The sequence below is a fragment of the Ceratotherium simum genome, chromosome X, assembly GCF_057802395.1.
Source record: "Ceratotherium simum simum isolate JZ-2026a chromosome X, ASM5780239v1, whole genome shotgun sequence".
In the NCBI taxonomy this organism is placed as follows: Eukaryota; Metazoa; Chordata; class Mammalia; order Perissodactyla; family Rhinocerotidae; genus Ceratotherium; species Ceratotherium simum.
Window position 1 is genome coordinate 127,751,380 of NC_141940.1, and position 20,987 is coordinate 127,772,366.

At 45.2% G+C, this 20,987-nt stretch overlaps 1 protein-coding gene across 2 annotated transcripts in view; it reads left to right on the forward strand.

Annotated features, from left to right (window-relative positions):
- LOC101405816 (arylsulfatase D-like) overlaps positions 1-12,348 on the forward strand; it is a 26,535-nt gene extending 14,187 nt beyond the window's left edge. For both annotated transcript variants that reach the window (XM_087426708.1, XM_014795523.2), the window contains 6 exons: positions 3,902-4,325; positions 4,521-4,657; positions 5,661-5,795; positions 7,986-8,148; positions 9,687-9,808; positions 11,465-12,348. In XM_087426708.1, the coding sequence (XP_087282834.1) occupies positions 3,902-4,325; positions 4,521-4,657; positions 5,661-5,795; positions 7,986-8,148; positions 9,687-9,808; positions 11,465-11,829 (1,346 nt within the window). In that variant the 3' untranslated portion in view covers positions 11,830-12,348. The remainder of the gene's footprint in view (positions 1-3,901; positions 4,326-4,520; positions 4,658-5,660; positions 5,796-7,985; positions 8,149-9,686; positions 9,809-11,464) is intronic.
- Positions 12,349-20,987: the final 8,639 nt, after the last annotated feature.

Here is a 20,987-nt window from a genome sequence, read left to right on the forward strand (position 1 = left end):
ACATTAGCCAGTGGGCAACCTTGTAAGACAGCTTTTCTAAGGATGGCAGTGTCAGATCTCCTAGGTTACCTCTTTTCCACACAGAAAGGACGGGAGGAAGAGTTGGTACCCAACTGTCAAGGACCAGACACTCTGCTTGTTACGGCTTTCATGCCTTGCTCCACCTGTGAATCTAGAAGTAGCATCCCAATCTTACACACCAAGGAATGCAGGTGGTCTGCCCCGACCCCACAGTCGAAGGAGGCCTGGGTCAGATCTGTGGACAGGGTGCCCCCATCAATTCCTCACCGCATTCTTCCCACACTCAAGGTCACTGTTCAGTTCAGAGCAGACTGTGACACCCCTGCTTTGTCAAGGCTGAGATTGATCAGGAGGTGATAATCATTGTTCCACTTTTTAAAACTTCCTGCTACCTTAGAAATAGGGATTATATAAATTTATTTCTCACAATTCTGGAAGCTAGAAGTCCAAGATCAAGGTGTCAGCTAATTCAATGTCTGGTGAGGACTTGCTTCCTGGTTCATAGACGCCGTCTTCTTTTGTGTCCTCACGAGGTGGAAGGGGAGAGAGAGATCTCTGGGGTCTCTTTAATAATGGACCTAATACCATTCATGGGGGCTCCACTCTCGTGACCCAATCGCCTCCCAATGGCCCCACCTCCCAACACCATCACTTTGAGGGTTAGGATTCCACATATGTATTTTGGAACATTCAGTCTGTAGCATATCCCATCTCCAAGGGCTTTTTCAAGGACATTTCACACACCTACATTCTCATCTTCATTTCTCTTTTCAATCCTAAGAAGAAGAGCCAGCCTTCTTAGCCACCTGAATTGACTAGAACTTTCCACGAGTGACTCCCCACCATTGGGTCAACGTGCCTGATTCCTTAGCCTTCCGTGTATCTCCTACTCTGTGGGTAAAATTGTTTTTAACTGGATAAGTGCATTTATTTTTGTGTGTACTAGAATTGTAGACCTGTGCATCAATTCTTGGTCCACACACTCAGTCTGTATTTGGAGAAGGCAGTTCTTCATGTTCCAAATGCTAGAAAGCTTTTGAGGTGGGGAGAACCTCCTGCCTGGTTTTCTTCTCCACAATCCTCGCCACATTCCAGAATGTTTCCTTGAATGTGAACAGGGAAATGTAGGTGGGTCTCTGGGTTTGGAACTAGAACAGATTCCCAGATTCCTACAGGTTCTGAAGACGGCGTGTGGGTGGTGAGAGGGATGAGGGGGACAGGCACTTGGTTTAACTTCGTCACTTAGAAGTTACGGCAAATAGTACATTGGAGCCTTTTCTATCCTGTGTTGTAGCTACATTTAAGCTGGCTGAGGGTCCAGGGCATATGAAATAGAAAGTGCCCATTGACAGCCCAATTCTTGGACATTCTCCTCGAATTTGAGAAGTGGGAGTCTTCGTGTTCCATCTCTACCGTGTTGTTATAAGAGTTATTGCCTCAAAAAAAAAAATCTACAAGGGTTTCTTTTTTTTTTTTTTTAATTGATGTTTTAATGGTTTCTAACATTGTGAAATTTTGGGTTGTACATTTTTGTTTGTCCATCACCACATATATGACTCCCTTCACCCCTTGTGCCCACCCCCCACCCCCACTGCCCTGGTAACCACAGTCCAGTTTTCTCTGTCCATGTGTTGGTTTATATTCCACATATGAGTGAGATCATACAGTGTTTGTCTTTCTCTTTCTGGCTTATTTCACTTAACATAATACGCTCCAGGCCCATCCATGTTGTTGCAAATGGGACGATTTTATCTTTTTTTATGGCTGAGTAGTATTCCATTGTATATATATACCACATTTTCTTAATCCAATCGTCAGTCGAGGGACACTTAGATTGCTTCCACTTCTTGGCTATGGTGAATAATGCTGCAATGAACATAGGGGTGCATGAGCCTCTTTGGATTGTTGATTTCAGGTGCGTTGGATAGATTCCCAGTAGTGGGACGGCTGGATCATAGGGCATCTCTATTTTTAATTCTTTGAGAAATCTCCATACCGTTTTCCATAGAAGCTGCACCAATTTGCATTCCCACCAGCTGTGTATGAGGGTTCCTGTTTCTCCACATCCTCTCCAACACTTGTTGTTTTTTGTCTTGGTGATTATAGCCATTCCAACGGGTGTGAGGTGATATCTTAGTGTTGTTTTGATTTGCATTTCCCTGATGATTAGTGATATTGAGCATCTTTTCATGTGCCTATTGGCCATCTGCATATCTTCCTTGGAGAAGTGTCTGTTCATTTCCTCTGCCCATTTTTTGATCGGGTTGTTTGTTTTTTTGTTGTTCAATTGTGTGAGTTCTTTATATATTATGGAGATCAACCAATTGTCAGATGTATGTTTTGCAAATATTCTCTCCCAGCTGGTTGGTTGTCTGTTCATCTTGATTCTGGTTTCATTTGTCTTATAAAAGCTCTTTAATCTGATAAAGTCCCACTTGTTTATTTTTTCTTTAGTTTCCCTAGTCTGGGTAGGCACGTCATCTGAAAAGATTCCTTTAAAACCAATGTCAAATATAAATATGCCTATATTTTCTTCTATGAGTTTTATAGTTTCAGGTCTCACCTTCAGGTCTTTGATCCATTTTGAGTTAATTTTTGTGAATGGCGATAGCACATGGTCCACTTTCATTCTTTTGCATGTGGCTGTCCAGTTTTCCCAACACCATTTATTGAAGAGACTTTCCTTTCTCCATTGCATGTTCTTAGCACCTTTGTCGAAAATTAGCTGTCCGTATATGTGTGGTTTTATTTCTGGGCTTTCAATTCTGTTCCATTGATCTGTGTGTCTGTTTTTGTACCAGTACCATGCTGTTTTGATTACTATTGCTTTGTAGTATGTTTTGAAGTCAGGGATTGTGATGCCTCCTGCTTTGTTCTTTTTCTTTAGGATTTCTTTAGCTATTCGGGGTCTTTTGCTGCCCCATATAAATTTTAGTATTCTTTTTTCTATTTCTGTGAAGAATGTCATTGGGATTCTGATTGGGATTGCATTGAATCTGTAGATTACTTTAGGTAATATAGACATTTTAACTATGTTTATTCTTCCAATCCACGTGCATGGGATATCTTTCCATTTCTTTATGTCATCATGGATTTCCCTCAATAATGTCTTGTAGTTCTCATTGTATAGGTCCTTCACCTCCTTGGTAAGGTTTATTCCTAGGTATTTTATTCTTTTTGATGCAATTGTAAATGGTATTATCTTTTTGAGCTCTCTTTCTGTTAGTTCATTATTAGCATATAGAAATGCAACTGATTTTTGTAGATTGATTTTGTACCCTGCAACTTTGCTGTAGTTGTTGATTGTTTCTAATAGTTTTCCAACAGATTCCTTAGGGTTTTCTATATATACAATCATGTCATCTGCAAATAGTGAGAGTTTCACTTCTTCGTTACCTATTTGGATTCCCTACAAGGGTTTCTTGATTAATAGTTAGCAGAGGGAGCCAGTTACTTCTGCTGTGCCCTAAGACTATATACGAGCCAACTCCCATTACTAAGTGGCTTCCTTTTAAGTAAAAGATATTGATAAATGATATTTTGTAAATTATTTAATAGCGAAATGATCTAAGGTTGCCAGCTTGCAATCCCAAACGCTCCAGAACATCTTAAACCTTTAATCGCTTAATAAGGGTCGTTCAGTTGATTCGTTCATTAGTATTCATGAAGCGTAATGCATCCGTTTAAACAGTCGTATCAAATAAACTCATTTTATTCCTTTATCTTTCAAAGTTCCATTATATTCCTTGTCCATTTCAAGTTTTGCTGTTTGCATACCTACCTTTTCATCACAACATCCAGATTCTTCTGAGAAGGTGATCCGCATCAGATGAGTACCGTACATGTATGTTTTTGCTTAACTTTTTGCTTTTATTTTCAGGAAAATGGCACCAGGGTGTGAATTGTGAATCCCGCACCGACCACTGCCACCACCCACTCAACCACGGATTTGACTATTTTTTCGGCATGCCTTTCACGCTCGTGAATGACTGCCACCCAGACAGGCCCCCGGAAGTGGACGCCGCCACGCGAGCGAAACTCGGGCGTTACACCCAGTTGCTGGCCCTGGCGATACTGACCATTGCGGCCGGCAAGACCTGCGGGTTACTCTCCGTGTCCTGGAAGGCGGTCATGGGCGCGGCCAGCCTCATCTTCCTCTTTTTCGTCTCCTGGTACGCCAGCTTTGGGTTCGTGAGCCGCTGGAATTGTATCCTGATGAGAAACCATGATGTCACAGAGCAGCCCATGGTTTTGGAAAGGACGACCAGTCTTATGCTAAAGGAAGCAGTTTCCTACATTGAAAGGTAATAAAACCAGAGGTGACGAGTTCTCAGAGCGTCTGAGATCATCTTTGGGATTTCCTAGATGGATTGGAAGAATTGAACCTTTTCAAATGGATTGGTTCTCAAAACTTGAGTCTCTACTTTGAAGGAATGTCAGGGACCAAAAGGTGTTGAGACAGATGCTATTATATTTTAAGGGTGGTTTTCTCCTTTCAGAAATAAACACAGACCGTTCCTGCTGTTCTTTTCCTTGCTGCACGTACACATCCCCCTTGTAACCACAAAAAAGTTTCTTGGGAAAAGCCAGCACGGCTTATATGGTGACAACGTGGAGGAGATGGACTGGCTTGTAGGTAAGTCAAGGCATGAGCCAGGCTCACTCACTCCCGGCCTCACCCCTAATGGATGGAGACAGACTGGCCGTCTTGCTGTGAACCGGGTTGCAATAAAGAATAAGAGAAAAGACGAGGAACAACAAGAAAACTCTCCCGTCTCATTCATGTGCTCCTTCGACATTTCCGATTTCTTAGTCTACTTTTGCACAAAATCCTCCTTCTACAAAGTCCGTTATTCAAAGCCATCATGAGACATGACAGAAAGTGAAGCAGGAAGGCTCTCATTCAGGACAGAGGAGCCAAATTGCTTTCCTTCTATGGCTTCGAGAAAGCCCAGGGAGAACCAGCAAGCTTGTAGACTCTGAGTAGAACGTAGACATTGAGATCCTTGCCGACAGCCGTGATCACATGTCCTGACCAAGCTTAGTGATGCATTGAGCCAGGTAAAGAGTCAAACCACCCCAAATAGGATGGTAACAACCTGCCTTTCATTGGGACAAATGCCCATGTGGTTTACAATCTTTATTTTCAGTGCTTTCGATGTCCATGTGGCTTCCATGGATAAGCGATTGCTTGGTTTGCAGGCGGCTCTGTGTGCTGAGTCTTGGCCGCCATATGCAAACACCCACAGAGGTTCACGGCCATGACTTACTCATGTATCAACAGGAATCTCCTCTCTCACTGTTTCTCACCACATTCCCGCCCCCACCCACTGATTACAAACATGTGTACACACGGAACCATTGCATGTCTGAAACATTCCATTGGTGACATCCTGGCTTTATCCATTTATTCTGTTTTCTGCATTGGTGGTACCTTTGTAAGCAAGATTCTGAATCCCATGGTATCAGAACCATCAGAACCGCCTTCACACTTGGCGATTCCATTCATCACTACAGTCTCTGGGGCACTGTGGTCCCCTCTGATGGCCCTCTAGCAAGCGGTGAGGTTTACAGAGAGGGGGAATTGGGTTGAATTAGCCAATGCTACATTGTCCTGAAATGTTCTATTTTTCATAAAGGTGAAATTCTTAACGCTGTCGAAGAGAATGGTTTGAAAAACACAACATTCACGTATTTTACCTCAGACCACGGAGGGCATTTGGAGGCAAGAGATGAACATGGCCAGCTTGGGGGATGGAATGGAATATACAGAGGTAAGACCGACGGACGTGGGGGCTAAAAGGCAGATATGTGATCAACCAAATGACTCCCACCAATGAAGGCTGAAGAAGACATGGAAGTCATAAAGACGATGCTCTTTCAAAGGGGATTCCTTGAGCATCGGCTATAGACCACGTTCTACCTAGATGCCGAGATAGAGAGATAAAGACACGGACCCTTCCCTTCCAGCGTTCACATTTTAGTAAAAGAGAGACATATACAAATAAATAAGATAAAATTAAAATAAATACCGTTCTAAAGTAGCATAGTGACTATATTCCCAGTTGTATCTGTCCTTGTATTTCAGCATATCAGTCAAATTTAGGGTACAATACTTATACATTACTATTTTTAAAAAGTCTGACTCAGTCAATCTAGATTATTCATGGGTTCCATCTCTGCGAATTCTCCTACTTGCTAAAATGTCTTTGTAACCCCCAAACCAATACTTCTGCTGCTTTCCCAGTTGTTGGAGGAGTGGCAAAAAAATTGAGTTGCCCAATGCCCACATTCCCAGCCAAGGCTGGACAAGGCAACGCTCTGACTTCTTGTTTCAGCTCTCAGCCTGTCAACAAGCATCCTTTCTGTGGTCTATTTAGTGCCACATTTGTACATTTTTCTTGGAGATTTCACTATTTAAAACATAGCACTGAAGAACTTTCTTGTGCTCCTGAGCACAAAAAGGCTGCTACGTGCCTTATGGAGAAAATGCGTGTGTGAGATGAGCTTCCTCCAGGCAGGAATTATAGTGCCATTGACTATGAGCTCAATGTTGATGAATCAACAATAGAGATGCAATAAGATGCCTTTAAATAGAAACAGCTATAAACAAGGTTAGCTATTGATTGGCTAATGAAAATATAGAGACCAGAGGCTCACAGGAACCTGGCTCTGTATTACCCCTAGGAGCAGTGGTTCAGTACTTGCTAATTCAGTGTTTGTGGCGACTTTGTAGAACATAATTACGGGCAATGATGAGAATCGACTGTCTATGAACCTGTTACATCTCGAGAAATTCCCACGTCTACGGCTGTGTTAGGCAGAACTCTAAAAGTGGCCCCACCAAAACGTTCCTTGCTGATCCCCGGCATCTGTGACTATGATGGGCTCTCACTCCCATGATTGCACTGTGTAACACGGCACCCTTGACCTTCGGTAGGGAGATGATCTGGGTGGGCCTGGCCTAATCAGGTGAACCCTTAAAAGCAGAGAGCTTTCCCCAGCTGATAAAATAGGAGAAGTGAGACAGGTTGGAAGCATGAGAAGGATTCAACAAGCCATTGATGCTTTGAAGATGGAGGGGCCACGTGAGAAGAAAGGCAAGCAACCTGGAGCAGTTAAGGGTCCCCCAGCAAGGCAATGGGGATCTCAGTCCTACAGCTACAATGAACTAGATTTTTCCAACCACCTGAACAAACGTGGAAGTGCATTCTTCCTCTGATCCTCCATTTAGGAGCCCAGACAGCCGATGCCTTGATTTCAAATTTGTGAGTCCGAGAACAGAGCACCCAGCCATGCCGTGCCACGTTCCAACCCACAGAACTGAGACCTATAAGTCGGTGTTGTTTTAAGCTGCTGAGTTATAGTAACTTGCCACACAGCAACAGGAAACTAATGCAATAGCAATAAAGCTTTGACTCCAATAAAAAAGCATTTATTTCGCGGGATTCTGAACACATCTCTCCCTGCTTAAAATTCTCCCACCATCACATGCTGTTGTTTTAATTCCCATATCCAGAGTCGCTAGGGGGTGTGAGCACGTGGTCTAATGCTTAATAGTTATTTGCATTTCACCAACAGCCAGCCTGGGCCCCATCCATTCCCGGAGCTCCCTGGGAGGGTGGCCTTAGAGATGGAGAAGGACTAGGAGAGAGAGAGTAAAGAGACGGGTAGAAGGTATGCTCAAGAGAGGAGAGGAGGAGGAAGGTACTCAGACCAATCCCCAGTCCATCCAGAAAGAAAAAGAGAATAGGAAGATGAGGGTGACCAACCGTCCATTTGCACGAAATCCGCATACCTCTGGTATCCTTAAAGCCACACATCCCTCATCCTCTCCGTTGGGCCGGCCACGGAGACCCGCTGAATTTCAAAGAGAGAGGATGTGGTCTCCACCTGCTGTGCCCTGGTGTGTGTCTACACTGGTCGATCTCCTGCCGAATCCTAACGACGTCGCTTACTTACAGGTGGCAAAGGCATGGGCGGCTGGGAAGGCGGGATCCGCGTCCCTGGGATATTCCGGTGGCCCGGGGTGCTGCCGGCTGGCCGAGTGATCCATGAGCCCACCAGCCTGATGGATGTCTTCCCCACCGTGGTCCAGCTGGGGGGTGGCCAGATACCCCAGGACAGGTACACGTGCATTGAAACCACCTGCTCCCTAATTCATGAGAGCTCTCCCTTCACTCGGTCACATTTAGGAGAAAAAACCTACAACAACGTGAGAACATTTACAAAATTCTCACATCCTCAAATGTAGGGGATGGTCTAATGTAAACTAACCATACCTAGCAAAACATAAGATTAAGTAAAATATTGGGTCAAGCTACTTGTTTTGCAGTTTTGCTAAAAATTTTAGACCTCAGTATAACAATGGGAGATTAGAAATTAGAATGCGATTCGTTAAAAAACATCTCCCTGTAATTTCCTGAAATACAGTCTTGCTCATATGTTGATGAAGCTGTGACACTATGATTTAAAAATGATTTATCCCTCGATATTAGCACATTGCCAATGAATCAGTCTATTGTAAGAGAGAAAAATAGAAGTCAATATTTTAATAATGATTTGATGTTACTCCACTTAAGAGAACAAATATATACTCCTGTGTAAGGGATAATAATACGAGGTAGTCTATCTCCAACTTTGCACCCACCAAAAAAAGCATTTTATTATATTAGTGTATCATCAGAGTTCTCCAGAGAGATGGAACCAATAGGATATGTGAGGATGTATGTATGTGTGTGTGTGTGTCTGTATAAAATAAGACATTTATTTTAAGGAATTGGCTCATGCGATTGTGGAGGCTGGCAAATTGAAATCCTTACGTGAAGCCAGTAGGCTGGAAACTTGGGCAGAATTTGTGTTACCGTCTTCAGGCAGAATTCTATCTTCTTTGGGAAACCTCAGTCTTTGCTCTGGACAGCCTTCAACTGATCAGATGAGGCCCACCCTCATTTTCAAGGGGATCTGCTTTACTCAAAGCCCACTGACTGTAGAGGCTAACCACCTCTACAGAATACCTTGATAGCAACACCCAGACTGGTGTTTCACCAAAGAACTGGGTCATCTTCTAGCCAAGTAGACACGTAAAATTGAACCATCACAATTAGGATACAATTAAAAATAAACAGCTAATGGTGCTTTACCATTGTAAGGAACGTACTCCATTTCCACATTGAATTCAGATTAAGGACTTTTGAAAATTATACATTGTGTGTAAGGAAGGACTGCCAGGTCATGTGTCCGTCACTGGCTTCCCTCGTCCAGCTCCTTTATACATGTGACAACACATCTTGGAATCTGTTATGATTTAACAGCTTTCTTCTACCCTAGCACTCAACCTAGGGGCAAGGATCGTCTAGTTGGAATTTAAGAAGACTTTGTGTTAACATCTGAGGTCAGAATGGTGTGTGTTGGTGCATGTGTGTGCGTGCATGTGTGTGTTCTGTGTGACAAATGATCCATACTTAGTGACTTTGTGTCTTAATGCAACAACATGTATCTTGCTCAGCAACTTGCAACCTGGCAGTGCTCGGAGAAACAGCTCATCTCTGCTCCACTCCCTGTTATCTGGGACCCTTGCAGCCTTGGAGTTTTATTCACAGGTGCAAAATGCAGCTCGAATGGCCTTGGTCTGATTCCTTCCTGGGCTCTCTTCACTGAATCAGGGTGATGGATGGCCGTAGCCTGGTGCCCTTGCTGCGGGGAGCTGCTGAGCGCTCGGAGCACGAGTTCCTGTTTCATTACTGTGGGACATACCTCCACGCGGTGCGCTGGCATGACAAGGACCGTGAGTGCATGCCTTACCCCAGACGCAGTGGGGGCTTGTGTTAGCCAGCATGCTCCAGAGAAACAGAACCAAGAGGATGTGTGGATGGACGGATGGATGATAGATAGAGAGATAGATGGATGGATGGATAGATGGATAAATGATAGAGGGATGAATAGATCGATGATAGATGGATGATAGATAGATAGAGAGAGAGAGATGATGGATGGGTAGATAGATAAATGATAGATGGATGAATAAGTAGATAGATAGATAGATAGATAGATAGATAGATAGATAGATAGATAAATAGATAGATGATAGATTGATGAATAGATGCATAGATGATGGATGGATGAATGGATAATGAATGAATGGAAGATAGATGAAAAGATGGGTGGATAGATAGGTAGGTAGGTAGGTAGATAGATAGATAGATAGATACATGCATACATACATACATACATACGTACATACATACATACATAGATACATAGATATATAGATGGATACATGGATGGATGGATGGATGGATGGATAGATAGATAGATAGATAGATAGATAGATAGATAGATGTGGCTGAATAGATAGATAGATATGGATGAATAGATAGTTAGATGATGGATGGATGGATGGACGAATGGATAATGGATGGATGGATGAAAGGATAATGGGTGGATGAAAGATAGATAATGAAAAGATAGATGGATAGATAGATGATAGATAGGTAGATAAATAGACGATAGATAGCTAACTAGCTAGAAAGATGATGATGATAGAGAAAGAGAGAGATTGACTGATTGATCGATTGATTGATGGATTTTAAGGTATTGGCTTACCTGGCTGTGGGGGCTGGGAAGTCCAAAATCTGCAGGGCAAGCTGGCAGCCTGTCAGGACTTAATGCTGCCGTTTTGAGTCCAAAGGCTAGAAACTCGGGTAGAACTTCTACGCTGCCTTATGGAGGCAGAATTCCTTCGTCTTTGGCCACCCTCAGAGATTTTCTCTTAAATCCTTCAACCAATTGGGTGAGGCCTACCCACCTTACAGAGGGCAATCTGCTTTCCTCCGAGTCTGCTGATTTCAATGTTAATCTTACCTTAAAAAAAAATACCTTCAAGGTGACATCTAGACTAGTGTTTGACCCCATGTCCGGGCAGCTTAGTTTGGCCATGTTGACACACCACATTCACCATCAAAGAGCAAATCCCTTTCTTAAAAGCTGAGAAGGATCACTGGAGATCTCAGGGAGGGCGGCCGATGGTGCCCGGCCACAATTACAGAGGAAGGGATATGCTGGCCCTGCTCCGTGCCATCCTATGATTGGCTTTATCTGCGATGGATCCAAATGAGCCCGTTGAGGATGTAGCAAGACCTGTGTCAATCATGCTACTGATACATCCTACTTGCTTCTGTTTATAAAAGTAATACAGGGACATTAAACAATTGAAAAATAGGGAAAGGGTAAGAGCAAACTGAGAACAGCGTCTAGGATTCGAATCCCGCACACACACTGATTTGACAACCTCTATGGCAACGTTGCACAGGCCCTCTGTATTCTCTTCTCTTTTGATTTGATGTGGGATGTTGAGGATGCTTCCCCGGTGCTGCTACCTGAGTCAGGTGTTCACTCTCCATCAGATTTCCCCTGCCCCGACCACTTTCCTGTTTGCATCCAGGAGGAAGACTCTGGAAGGTCCATTACACGACGCCACGGTTCCACCCCGAGGGAGCGGGCGCCTGCTACGGCCGGGGCGTATGCCCCTGCTCCGGGGAGGGCGTGACCCAGCACCGCCCCCCATTGCTCTTTGACCTCTCCAGGGACCCTTCCGAGGCACAGCCCCTGACTCCCGGCTCCGAGCCTCTGTACCACGCGGTGGTGGCCAGGGTGGGCGAGGCGGTGGTGGAGCACAGGGAGACCCTCAGTCCTGCGCCCCCACAGTTGTCGCTGGGTAACATCGTGTGGAAGCCATGGCTGCAGCCGTGCTGTGGAACCTTCCCCTTCTGCTCCTGTGACCGGGACGGAGACCACAGTGAGACGTGACCTCATGTTAGTCGGAAGGCTGCCATCAAAAAGACAGCACATAATGCATACTGATCAGGATGTGGGGAAAAGGGAACCCTTGTGCGCTGCTGGTGGGAATGTAAGTTGGTGCAGCCACCGTGGAAAACAGTATGGACATTTCTCAAAAAATTAAAAATAGAAATACTATACAGTCCAGCTATCCCACTACTGTGTATTTATCCAAAGAACTTGAAATCCACAATTCAAAGAGGCTTATGCACCCTTATGTTCATGGCAGCATTATTCACAGTAGCCAAGATGTGGAAGCAACGCAACTGCCCATGAACTGATGATTGGATAAAGAAAATGTGGTACACTATGGAATACTACTCAGCCTCAAAAAAGACAAAATCATCCCATTTGCAACAGCATGGATGGACCTCAAGGGTATGATGTTAAGTGAAATAAGCGAGACAGAGAAAGACAAACACTGTATGATTTCACTCATATGTGAAAGATAAACAAACATATGGACAAAGAGAACAGATTAGTGGTTATCAGAGGGGAAGGGGGTTGGGGGGTGGGCAAAAGGGATAAAGGGCACATATATATGGTGACTGATAAATAATAACGTACACTTGAAGTTTCACAATGTTATAAACTATTATGACCTTAAAAAATAATAAAAAAAAGAAAATATGGTGTATATACAGTGGAATATTATTCAGCCATCAAAAAGAAGGAAATCTTGCCATTTGCAACAACAAGGATGGACCTAGAAGGCATTATGCTAAGTGACGTACGTCAGACAGAATGACAAATGCTGTATGATCTCACTTATATGTGGAATCTTTAAAAAAATGAGGTTTTAGAAGAAGATAGTAGAATGGTGGCTACCAGGGGAGATGGAGAGATGTTGTTCAAATGGTACCAATTTCCAGCTATAAGATGAATAAGTTCTGGGGATCTGATGTCCAGCATGGTGACTCCAGTTAAGAAAACTGTATTATGTACTTTAAAGTTGCTGAGAGAGTGGATCTTAAATATTCTCACCACATACACAAAAATGATACAACGTGAGTTGAGGAATGTGTCAATTAGCTTCATTGTGGTGATCATTTCACAATGGATACATGTATCAAACCATCACACTGTATCTTAAATAGATGCAGTCTTATTTGTCAATTATACCTCAATGAAGCTGGGAAAAAAATTTTTTTAAGACTGGGGACTGCTCCCCCAAAGGCTGGGACCGTAAGGGAGGACCCAGGAGACAATGACCAATGGAAAAATGATCTGTCACGTTGGGCCTAACTTAGGTCTACCTTTTGCGAGGAGCGTGTGCTGGGCAGGGAGTGAATCTCAGTTTTCTCGTCTCTGAAATAAGAGGATCACGGTGGACACCCGATAATGCCCCCTCTTCCTCTTCTTCTAAAGCTCGGGGGTTATTGTAGGGCCGATGTCTGATATTTTTCCCCTTGAATCCTAATGCATCCTTGGGCTTTCATTACCTCCATGAACAGCCTTACAAAATGGCAGGCAAATCTATTCATGCCTACTCTTTTCGAGGGACAAGGAAAGACAAAACAGCTCCGTGTCTGCTCTTGAGGAATCGCTGATCTCAAATGGTTGAGAATTTCATGAGTTAGAAATTGGTTTGGGCTGCTGGTAACAGACACTAGGAATCAGAATGCCGTAAACAAGAAAGGGGTGCTCTTCCAGCTACCATGAGGTCCAGAGGGAAGCAACCCAGCGCTGGCAGCCTCTTTCCCACTCCCTGCTCTACCGTCCTTAGCACATGCAGTTTACCTCGTCGTCTCAAGGTGGCTGCTGCAGCTCCAGGCAGCACACAGACACTCCAGGCAGCAGGAAGGAGGAAAGAACAAGAGCAGAAGGGCGTTCCTTCCAGCTGAGTCACTCTCTGTGAAGGGGATTATCCAGAAGCCCCAAACTCACGACTTCTGCTCCCAGTGGTCACCCATAGACACAACTGGAAATTGAGAAAGCACTCTTTCAGGTGGGCTGCCCCAAATAAAATCAGGGTTCGGCTCATCAGCATGAAGGTGAGAGCTTTCTTGAGTCGAACAAGGTTTTTGATGCACCATTTTGTCGCCAAATTAAATTATTTATTTAGCAAATGATTGCCCAAAAAGTGGGTGAAATCTGGAGGGAAGGTTTTACCTTGGGCACAGGGGCAGACTGAGGAGCATTCAGGCAGAGAGAGAGAGCTCAGAGCTTACATGCCTTGAATACCTACGCTGTGACCTGCGTTTTCCTTAAATCAATTCCAGCGTGTCATCGTCACACCCACCCCAGTGGCTTGTCCGTCTCACAGAGATGATGGAGGTATGGTGCTCACTCACGCGTGGAGGTGCCCGGCACAGCTGGGGCTCCCGGCCCCAGATCTCACATTTGGGGGGATCTTGCTCTGTTCCCCTGTTTTCATCGGGGTCCTAGCTGGAAGTACACAGGACCCTCAAAAAGGAGATGGCGGTGCATCTAAGGCAAGGAGCCTTCACTACCAGGAACCAGGAGAGGGTTGCCTTCCAGGGACCCACAAGGGAGGCAGGACGCCACCACCACACCTAGGCTCAGAGCCTTCCGGAATCCGGAGGGGAAGGCAGCAGGGGCTGCCCCCAGGGGTGGGGCCTCGAGTAGAAGACCCCACGAAGCCCTACCCACAAGGAGGCTGGTCCCTCCCTCCTCCTGCTCCCTATGCCCATCTCCTGAAGGGGCCTCTGCTGTCTGAACCCAACCTGAATCTGAGCCGAGGGGATGCAGAGTCTACAGGTCAGCTCCTCGGGGCCAGGCAGAGAGGGGTTGACCAGGACCTGGAGGGACAAACCAAGAGGACGGGCCATTGTCTTGTTAGTGCCATCAAGACTCCGACTCCTGGTGACACTGTGGACAGCAGAGTGGAACCCTGCCCAGTCTTTTTGCACCATCCTCTCTCCTTCCGGCCTCTATCAGACGACGCTCCACTGCTATTCATAGGGTTTTCATGGCCAGTTGTCTCAGAAGTGGGTGGCCAGGTCCTTCTTCCCGGTCTGTCTTAGTCTGGACTTTAAAGCAATAAAATAAGTATCCACGGCACGTGCAAGGGGCAGCTAGAAGCTGTCTACGCTTTCATTTTACTCTCAGTGGTGTTGGAGAAACTCATTTGTACTAGTTGCTCAGGCTGCCATAACAAAGGACCCCAGAAGGGCCTTTACAGGCCCCATTTATGTCTCCCTGTCCTGGAGGCTGGAATCTGAGATCCAGGTGTCACAGGGCTGGTTCCCCCTGAGACCTCTCTCCTTGGCGTGTAGACCCCGTCTTCTTCCTGTGTCCTCACATGGTTGTCCCTCTGTGCGTGTCTGTGTCCTCATCTCCTCTTCTCATAAGGACACCAGTCTTATTGGATCAGGACCCACCCTCACGACCTCATTTTACCTCCATCACCTCTTTTAAGACCCGTCTCCACATACAGCCCCATCCTGAGGTCCTGGGGTTTAGGACTTCATCATAGGAGTTTCAGGATCGGGGGACACAAACGTTCATTCATGACACCAGTAAACCTTCCACTTGAATCGTTCAAACTGATCATGATCTAAGAATGTCCTGACATTCAACAAAAACCTCTGTAGACCTTGATTTCTGAAAGCTCCATTATGAGTAGGACTCAGGTACAGCCGTGCATCGCTTAACGACGGGGACCAGTATGAGTAATGCATTGTTAGATGATTTTGTCATTGTGTGAGCATCATAGAGTGACTTACACAAACCTGGATGGTGCAGCCTACTACACACCTGGGCTATATGGTACTAACCTTATGGGACCACCATGGGATATGTGGTCCGTCATTGACCGAAACGTGACGCGTTCCAGTGCACAACAGTATATATTATTCAGCCCCTTACCACTGGCACTGAAGGTCTCGGCGTGCTTTGCCCGAGCTGTTGAGGGTTTTCCTTGCCCGTTATTAATCTTAGGAGGGACCATAAAGGCATGTAAACCAACGTATACATGAGCCACTGCCTGTGCGAATTAACATAATTAAGTCGTCCACGGGCACCCAGCCTGGTCCACACACTGCTCCACAAACAGGCTTCTGCGGTGGAATTTCGTGAAAACCACCACCTTCCTGAGCTAACAGCGGAGAAGAAAGACTGCATAAAGCATAGATTTCCCCTGCGGGGTTCATTCGCTCATGTGTGTTCTCCATCCACAAGCCTTCTCCTCCCGCCTCCACCCCGTACCTTTCCAGGACCCAGCTGGGCTACATTCTTCATAACCCCATGGCTCCTGCAGAGAAGACCACACAACCCACAGTCCTGCCTTTTGGAAAACCTCAATCAGGGTCACAAACACAAGTGCTCACAGGGTTGCATAGACGAGTGAAGGACACTGAGTATGAGAGGATAAAAATCTTGAGTCTTGAGATTGGGAGATGATCCTGGATGATCCAGCTGAGCCCAGTGTCCTCACAAGGGTGCCTATAAGAGGGAGGCGGGAGGGTCAGGGTCAGAGAAGGAGATGATGAGACGATGGAAGCCCTTTGCAGGGCTTCATCCACTCCAGAGATGGAGTGATGCCCTTTGCAGGCCGAAGGAGGGGCCGTCCGACAAAATACACAGGTGGCTCCTAGAAGCTGCAAAAGGCTAGGAAGTGAATTCTCCTCTGGAGCCTCTACAAGGAACCAGCCCTGCCCACACCTTGACATTAGCCCAGGGAAATCCACGTCAGACTTCTGATATCCAGAACTGTAAGATAACCAGTCTTTGCTGTTATAAGCCGTTAAGTCTGAGATGATTTTTTACGTCAGCCGTAGGAAGCTAACACACGCCCTAGAGGCAGGCGTCTGCCCACTGCCCAGTTCAGGGTAGAGGGAAGCCCACCAGATAAGTGACAGTCGGGAGACAGCCTCGGAGGTTCAAGTTCGCCTCCAGCCGGAATTCCTCACCCCTGTCCTGAGGCCCCACAGCACGTCACCCTCCTGTGACGGGAAATACCACCTCCTTGCTCTCGTTTTTAAAATACACGCTCCCCTGGTCGTTGTGAGCAACAGTGGACAGGGATGAACTATATTCCTTTTTGTTTTCAGAAAGCCTCGCATTCCCCACCCAGAGAACGTGCACAAAGCAAAAACCAATACAGAACAGATAAGCAGACTTTCAGGCTCATCTTCTCTCTGTTTCTTTGTTTAAAAATCCCGACTTTAACCACACCTGTAGAACCCACGACCCAAACGGTATGCTTCAAATTTAGAAGTCCCAGCTGGCTTACCAACATCCGGAATCTCTGTAGAAAACCCCCTTTGGGCTTCTCTTTTTTGCATCCTTTAAACCTTTCCTGTGTTCTCCTTGTGAGTTCAGTTCACTCTGAGTCAAACCGCTTTCTTCTGATGGAACACTGTCAGTATTTAACTCTTGCACGATTTTATTTTATGCATTTAGTCCTAGTAAGGTATTGCAAAATGGACTCTGAGAAAAGTGGACGTGCAGCAGCTGGATGAGTGGAGGGGAAATGAGGAAAAACCCCGGAGAAGGGCACTGTCCGCAGACCCAAAGTGGAAGGAAACAGCGTGGAGCCCCAGGACTGTGCTAAGCAAGGGACCAGCCAGGCACTGGGGGACAGAGTCAATTTACAGCTGGATCTCTGTCAATCTCAGAGGTGCCTGCAGATCTGGTCTTTGACTCTCAAGATCAGGGCGGGGGATTTAAGGGTTGAAGTCTGCAATTCCCCTAGTGACCCCAGCGTCTGTTTCTTTGTTTATAGTTTGCAACTGGCCCAACCAGTTAGACAGGCTGGCATAACTAAGTGACCACAGAGGCATGACCGCCCCCTCCCCTCCAGTGTCTGCTGGGTGTTGATGCTCAGTCCACAGACAAAGTAGATCCTACAGCTTTATGAAATCTCTGTGGGGTCTGGGGAATCCACTCAGATATCCAAACTAGGGAAATTTTGCAGAATGGACTCAGCTTGGGCTGGCCCCATATGTGAGCCTATTAAACATCCAATGGAGTGTTCGACCTATGGTGTTGGCACAATTGGATGGTTACAGGCAAAAAGACGAATTCAGACCCTTATCTCACACCGTGCACAAACGTGAACTCAAAATCCACAGGAGACCTAAACATCAGAGAGAAATCTACAGACTTTTCAAGAGAAAACTTAGGAGAACGTGTTGGTCATCTTGGCTTAGGAAGAGAGTTTTTAGATAAGCTACCAAAAGCCTGATTGCTTACCAAAAAAATTTGATAAATGAGAGTTTATGAAATTTCAAAGCTTTGGTACATCAAAGTACCATGAAAAAAAATGAAAAGGTAAGACAAGCCACAGACGAGGAGGAAATATTTGCCAATGAATACAACTCAATAATAAGAAGGCAATCAATTCACTTAATAAATGGGCAAAAGAGATGAATAGACTTGTTGTGAAAGAAGGTATGAATGACTAATAAGCACATGAAAAGATGTTCAACATCATTAGTCATTAGAGAGATGCAAATCAAAACCACAGTGAGGTGCCAGTTCACACCCTACCACACCAGGATGGTTAGAATCAAAAAGACACTGACAAGTGTTGGTGAGAATGGGGAAAAATCAGAACCCTCCTACATCCATGATGGAGAAAAAAGAGGATGCAGCTACTCTGGAAAATGGTTTAGCGGTTACTCAAAACGTTTAAACATGAAGTCACCATGTGATTCCACTCCTGGGTACACAACCAAGTGAGACGAAAACATATGTCGACACAAACACTTGCAAACATAATGTTCACAGCAGCGTTATTCACAGCAGCCAGCATGTAGAAATAATCCAAACGTCCATCAACGGATGAATGGATCTACACAATGTGGTCTACCATACGATGGAATATTCTTCAGCCATAAGAAGGAGTGCAGCTCTGATACATACTACCACGTGGATGAACCAAAAAAAAGAGAAAAAAAATCATGCTAAATGAAACAGGACAGATATAAGAGCCCACAAATGATCCAGTTTATATGAAATGTCCAAGAAAGTTAAATTTATAGAGACAGAAAATAGAGTAGTGGTTGTCTGGGGCAGGGATGGGGAATTAACTACAAACGGACATGAGAGATTCTATTGCAGTGATGTAAATGTTCTAAACTGGAATATGATGATGGTTGCACCATTGGTAAATTGACTAAAAATCATTGAATTGTATACTTTAAACATATAAATGACACAAAAAATAAACAAAATTGTTTTTAAAAATCCAATTGACTTTTTTCTTTCTTTCTCTAGGCTCTTAACTGGTCAAAGGTTGATGTTGAATTTACCAGCTTGCTTTTTTGAGCTTTTCTAGAAGACACATTCTTAGGTTTGTCCTAAATGTGCTTAAGGAAAACCAGGCCAATGGGTAAACTTCAACCTGTAACCAGTTACGTATAAGACAAAAAAGGTAGTCTGCCTTTTGATGCCTCAAAGAACAGAGCTTCATATCCAAAGTCTCATTAACATAACAGAAGAAAAAAATCTTCCTTAAAGGGCCTGGAATGCACCAGACCTCTAGGCACTCAGCTGCCTTCCCCTGGTTAGACGGTGCCATGACTCAGTTACACATTAAAAGGCGCCAAACGAAATATCTGCCTTTTAGCTTTGTGACTCAACAGCCACGGAAAAGTCTCCTAAACCAAGGTAGGTTGGTCTCCGTTGTCTTCCATTGGGATACTTTTTGAGTCTAGGATAAACATCCGGGTGCAATCAAATTCCTTGTCTCAGCCTTAAATTTCTATCGTAAATCTTGTCATAACTATGGGTAGATGCCTTCCTTTGTGCCACAGGCATAAACGTTCACCCATGTGCCCGTTGGCTTAATTTGTAATCACACAATAGAGGTGTTGTTGGGGGTACCGAGGTTGGTTCCTCACAGGTGACCCCCATGGACTCATGACCCCTTGACACGTGTGCCTGCCCCACAATGGAGATAAGATGAGAGCAGAGGTCCCCGGGCTCCTCTCCCACCTGGTTCCCTTGACCTCTGCCTTCCTCCCACGGCTGCCAGAAGCAAGACGAAGAATTACTCTAACTACATCATCCCTGGAGCTTACCCTCACCTCCCACACTCTCCAGCTCCCAGCCCCCAAGGAAGGGAAGTCTACACTCAGAGATCAAGCTTGCAACACGTGGTGGTGAGAGTTGGCTTTGCATTTCCGCACTTGTCCGTGAGACATCGTAGAGTTGTCTGCGGTGGTTAAAAATAGGGATTTGGGGGCTGGCCCCGTGGCTTAGCAGTTAAGTGTGTGCGCTCCGCTACTGGTGGCCTGGGTTCGGATCCCGGGCGCGCACCGACGCACCACTTCTCCGGCCATGCTGAGGCCGCGTCCCACATACAGCAACTAGAAGGATGTGCAGCTATGACATACAACTATCTACTGGCATTTTGGGGGAAAAGAAAAGGACGAGGATTGGCAATAGATGTTAGCTCAGAGCCGGTCTTCCTCGGCAAAAAGAGGAGGATTAGCACGGATGTTAGCTCAGAGCTGATCTTCCTCACAAAAAAAAAAATAGGGTTTGGAAGCCGGCAACCTTGGGTGCAAATTCCTACCTCCATTTCTTAGTCATTATGTCTTTCGACAAATTACTTAAACTCAACTTTAGTGGCTGCAACTATAGTATGAGACAAAAGCAACTCCTGATTTATTCTCTCTTTTTTTATTATTTTTTATTTACTTATTTGTTTATTTATTTATTTTGAGGAATATTGGCCCTGAGCTAACATCTGCCAATCCTCTTCTTTTTGCTGAGGAAGACTGGCCCTGGGCTAACATCCATGCCCATCTTCCTCCACTTTATATGGGACGCCACCACAGCATGGCTTGACAAGCGGTGCATCAGTGCGCACCCAGGATCCGAACCGGCAAACCCCGGGCCGCCTCAGTGGAGCGCGTGCACTTAATCACTTGTGCCACCGGGCCGGCCCCTTTATTCCCTTCTTTAAAAAACTTTTTTATGGTGAGATAATTGGAGATTCACCTGCAGTTGTAAGAAATAATATGGAGAGACCCCACATAGCCTTTACCTGTTTCCCCCAGTGGTCCAGATTGCAAAGCCGTATACAACCAGATGCAGTACCACTTGCAATATAACATTGCAACCAGAATATTGGCATCGATGCAATCTGTTATCTTATTCAGATTTCCCCAGTGTAGCTTGTTCTTGTGTGTGTGTGCGTATTTAGTTCTGTG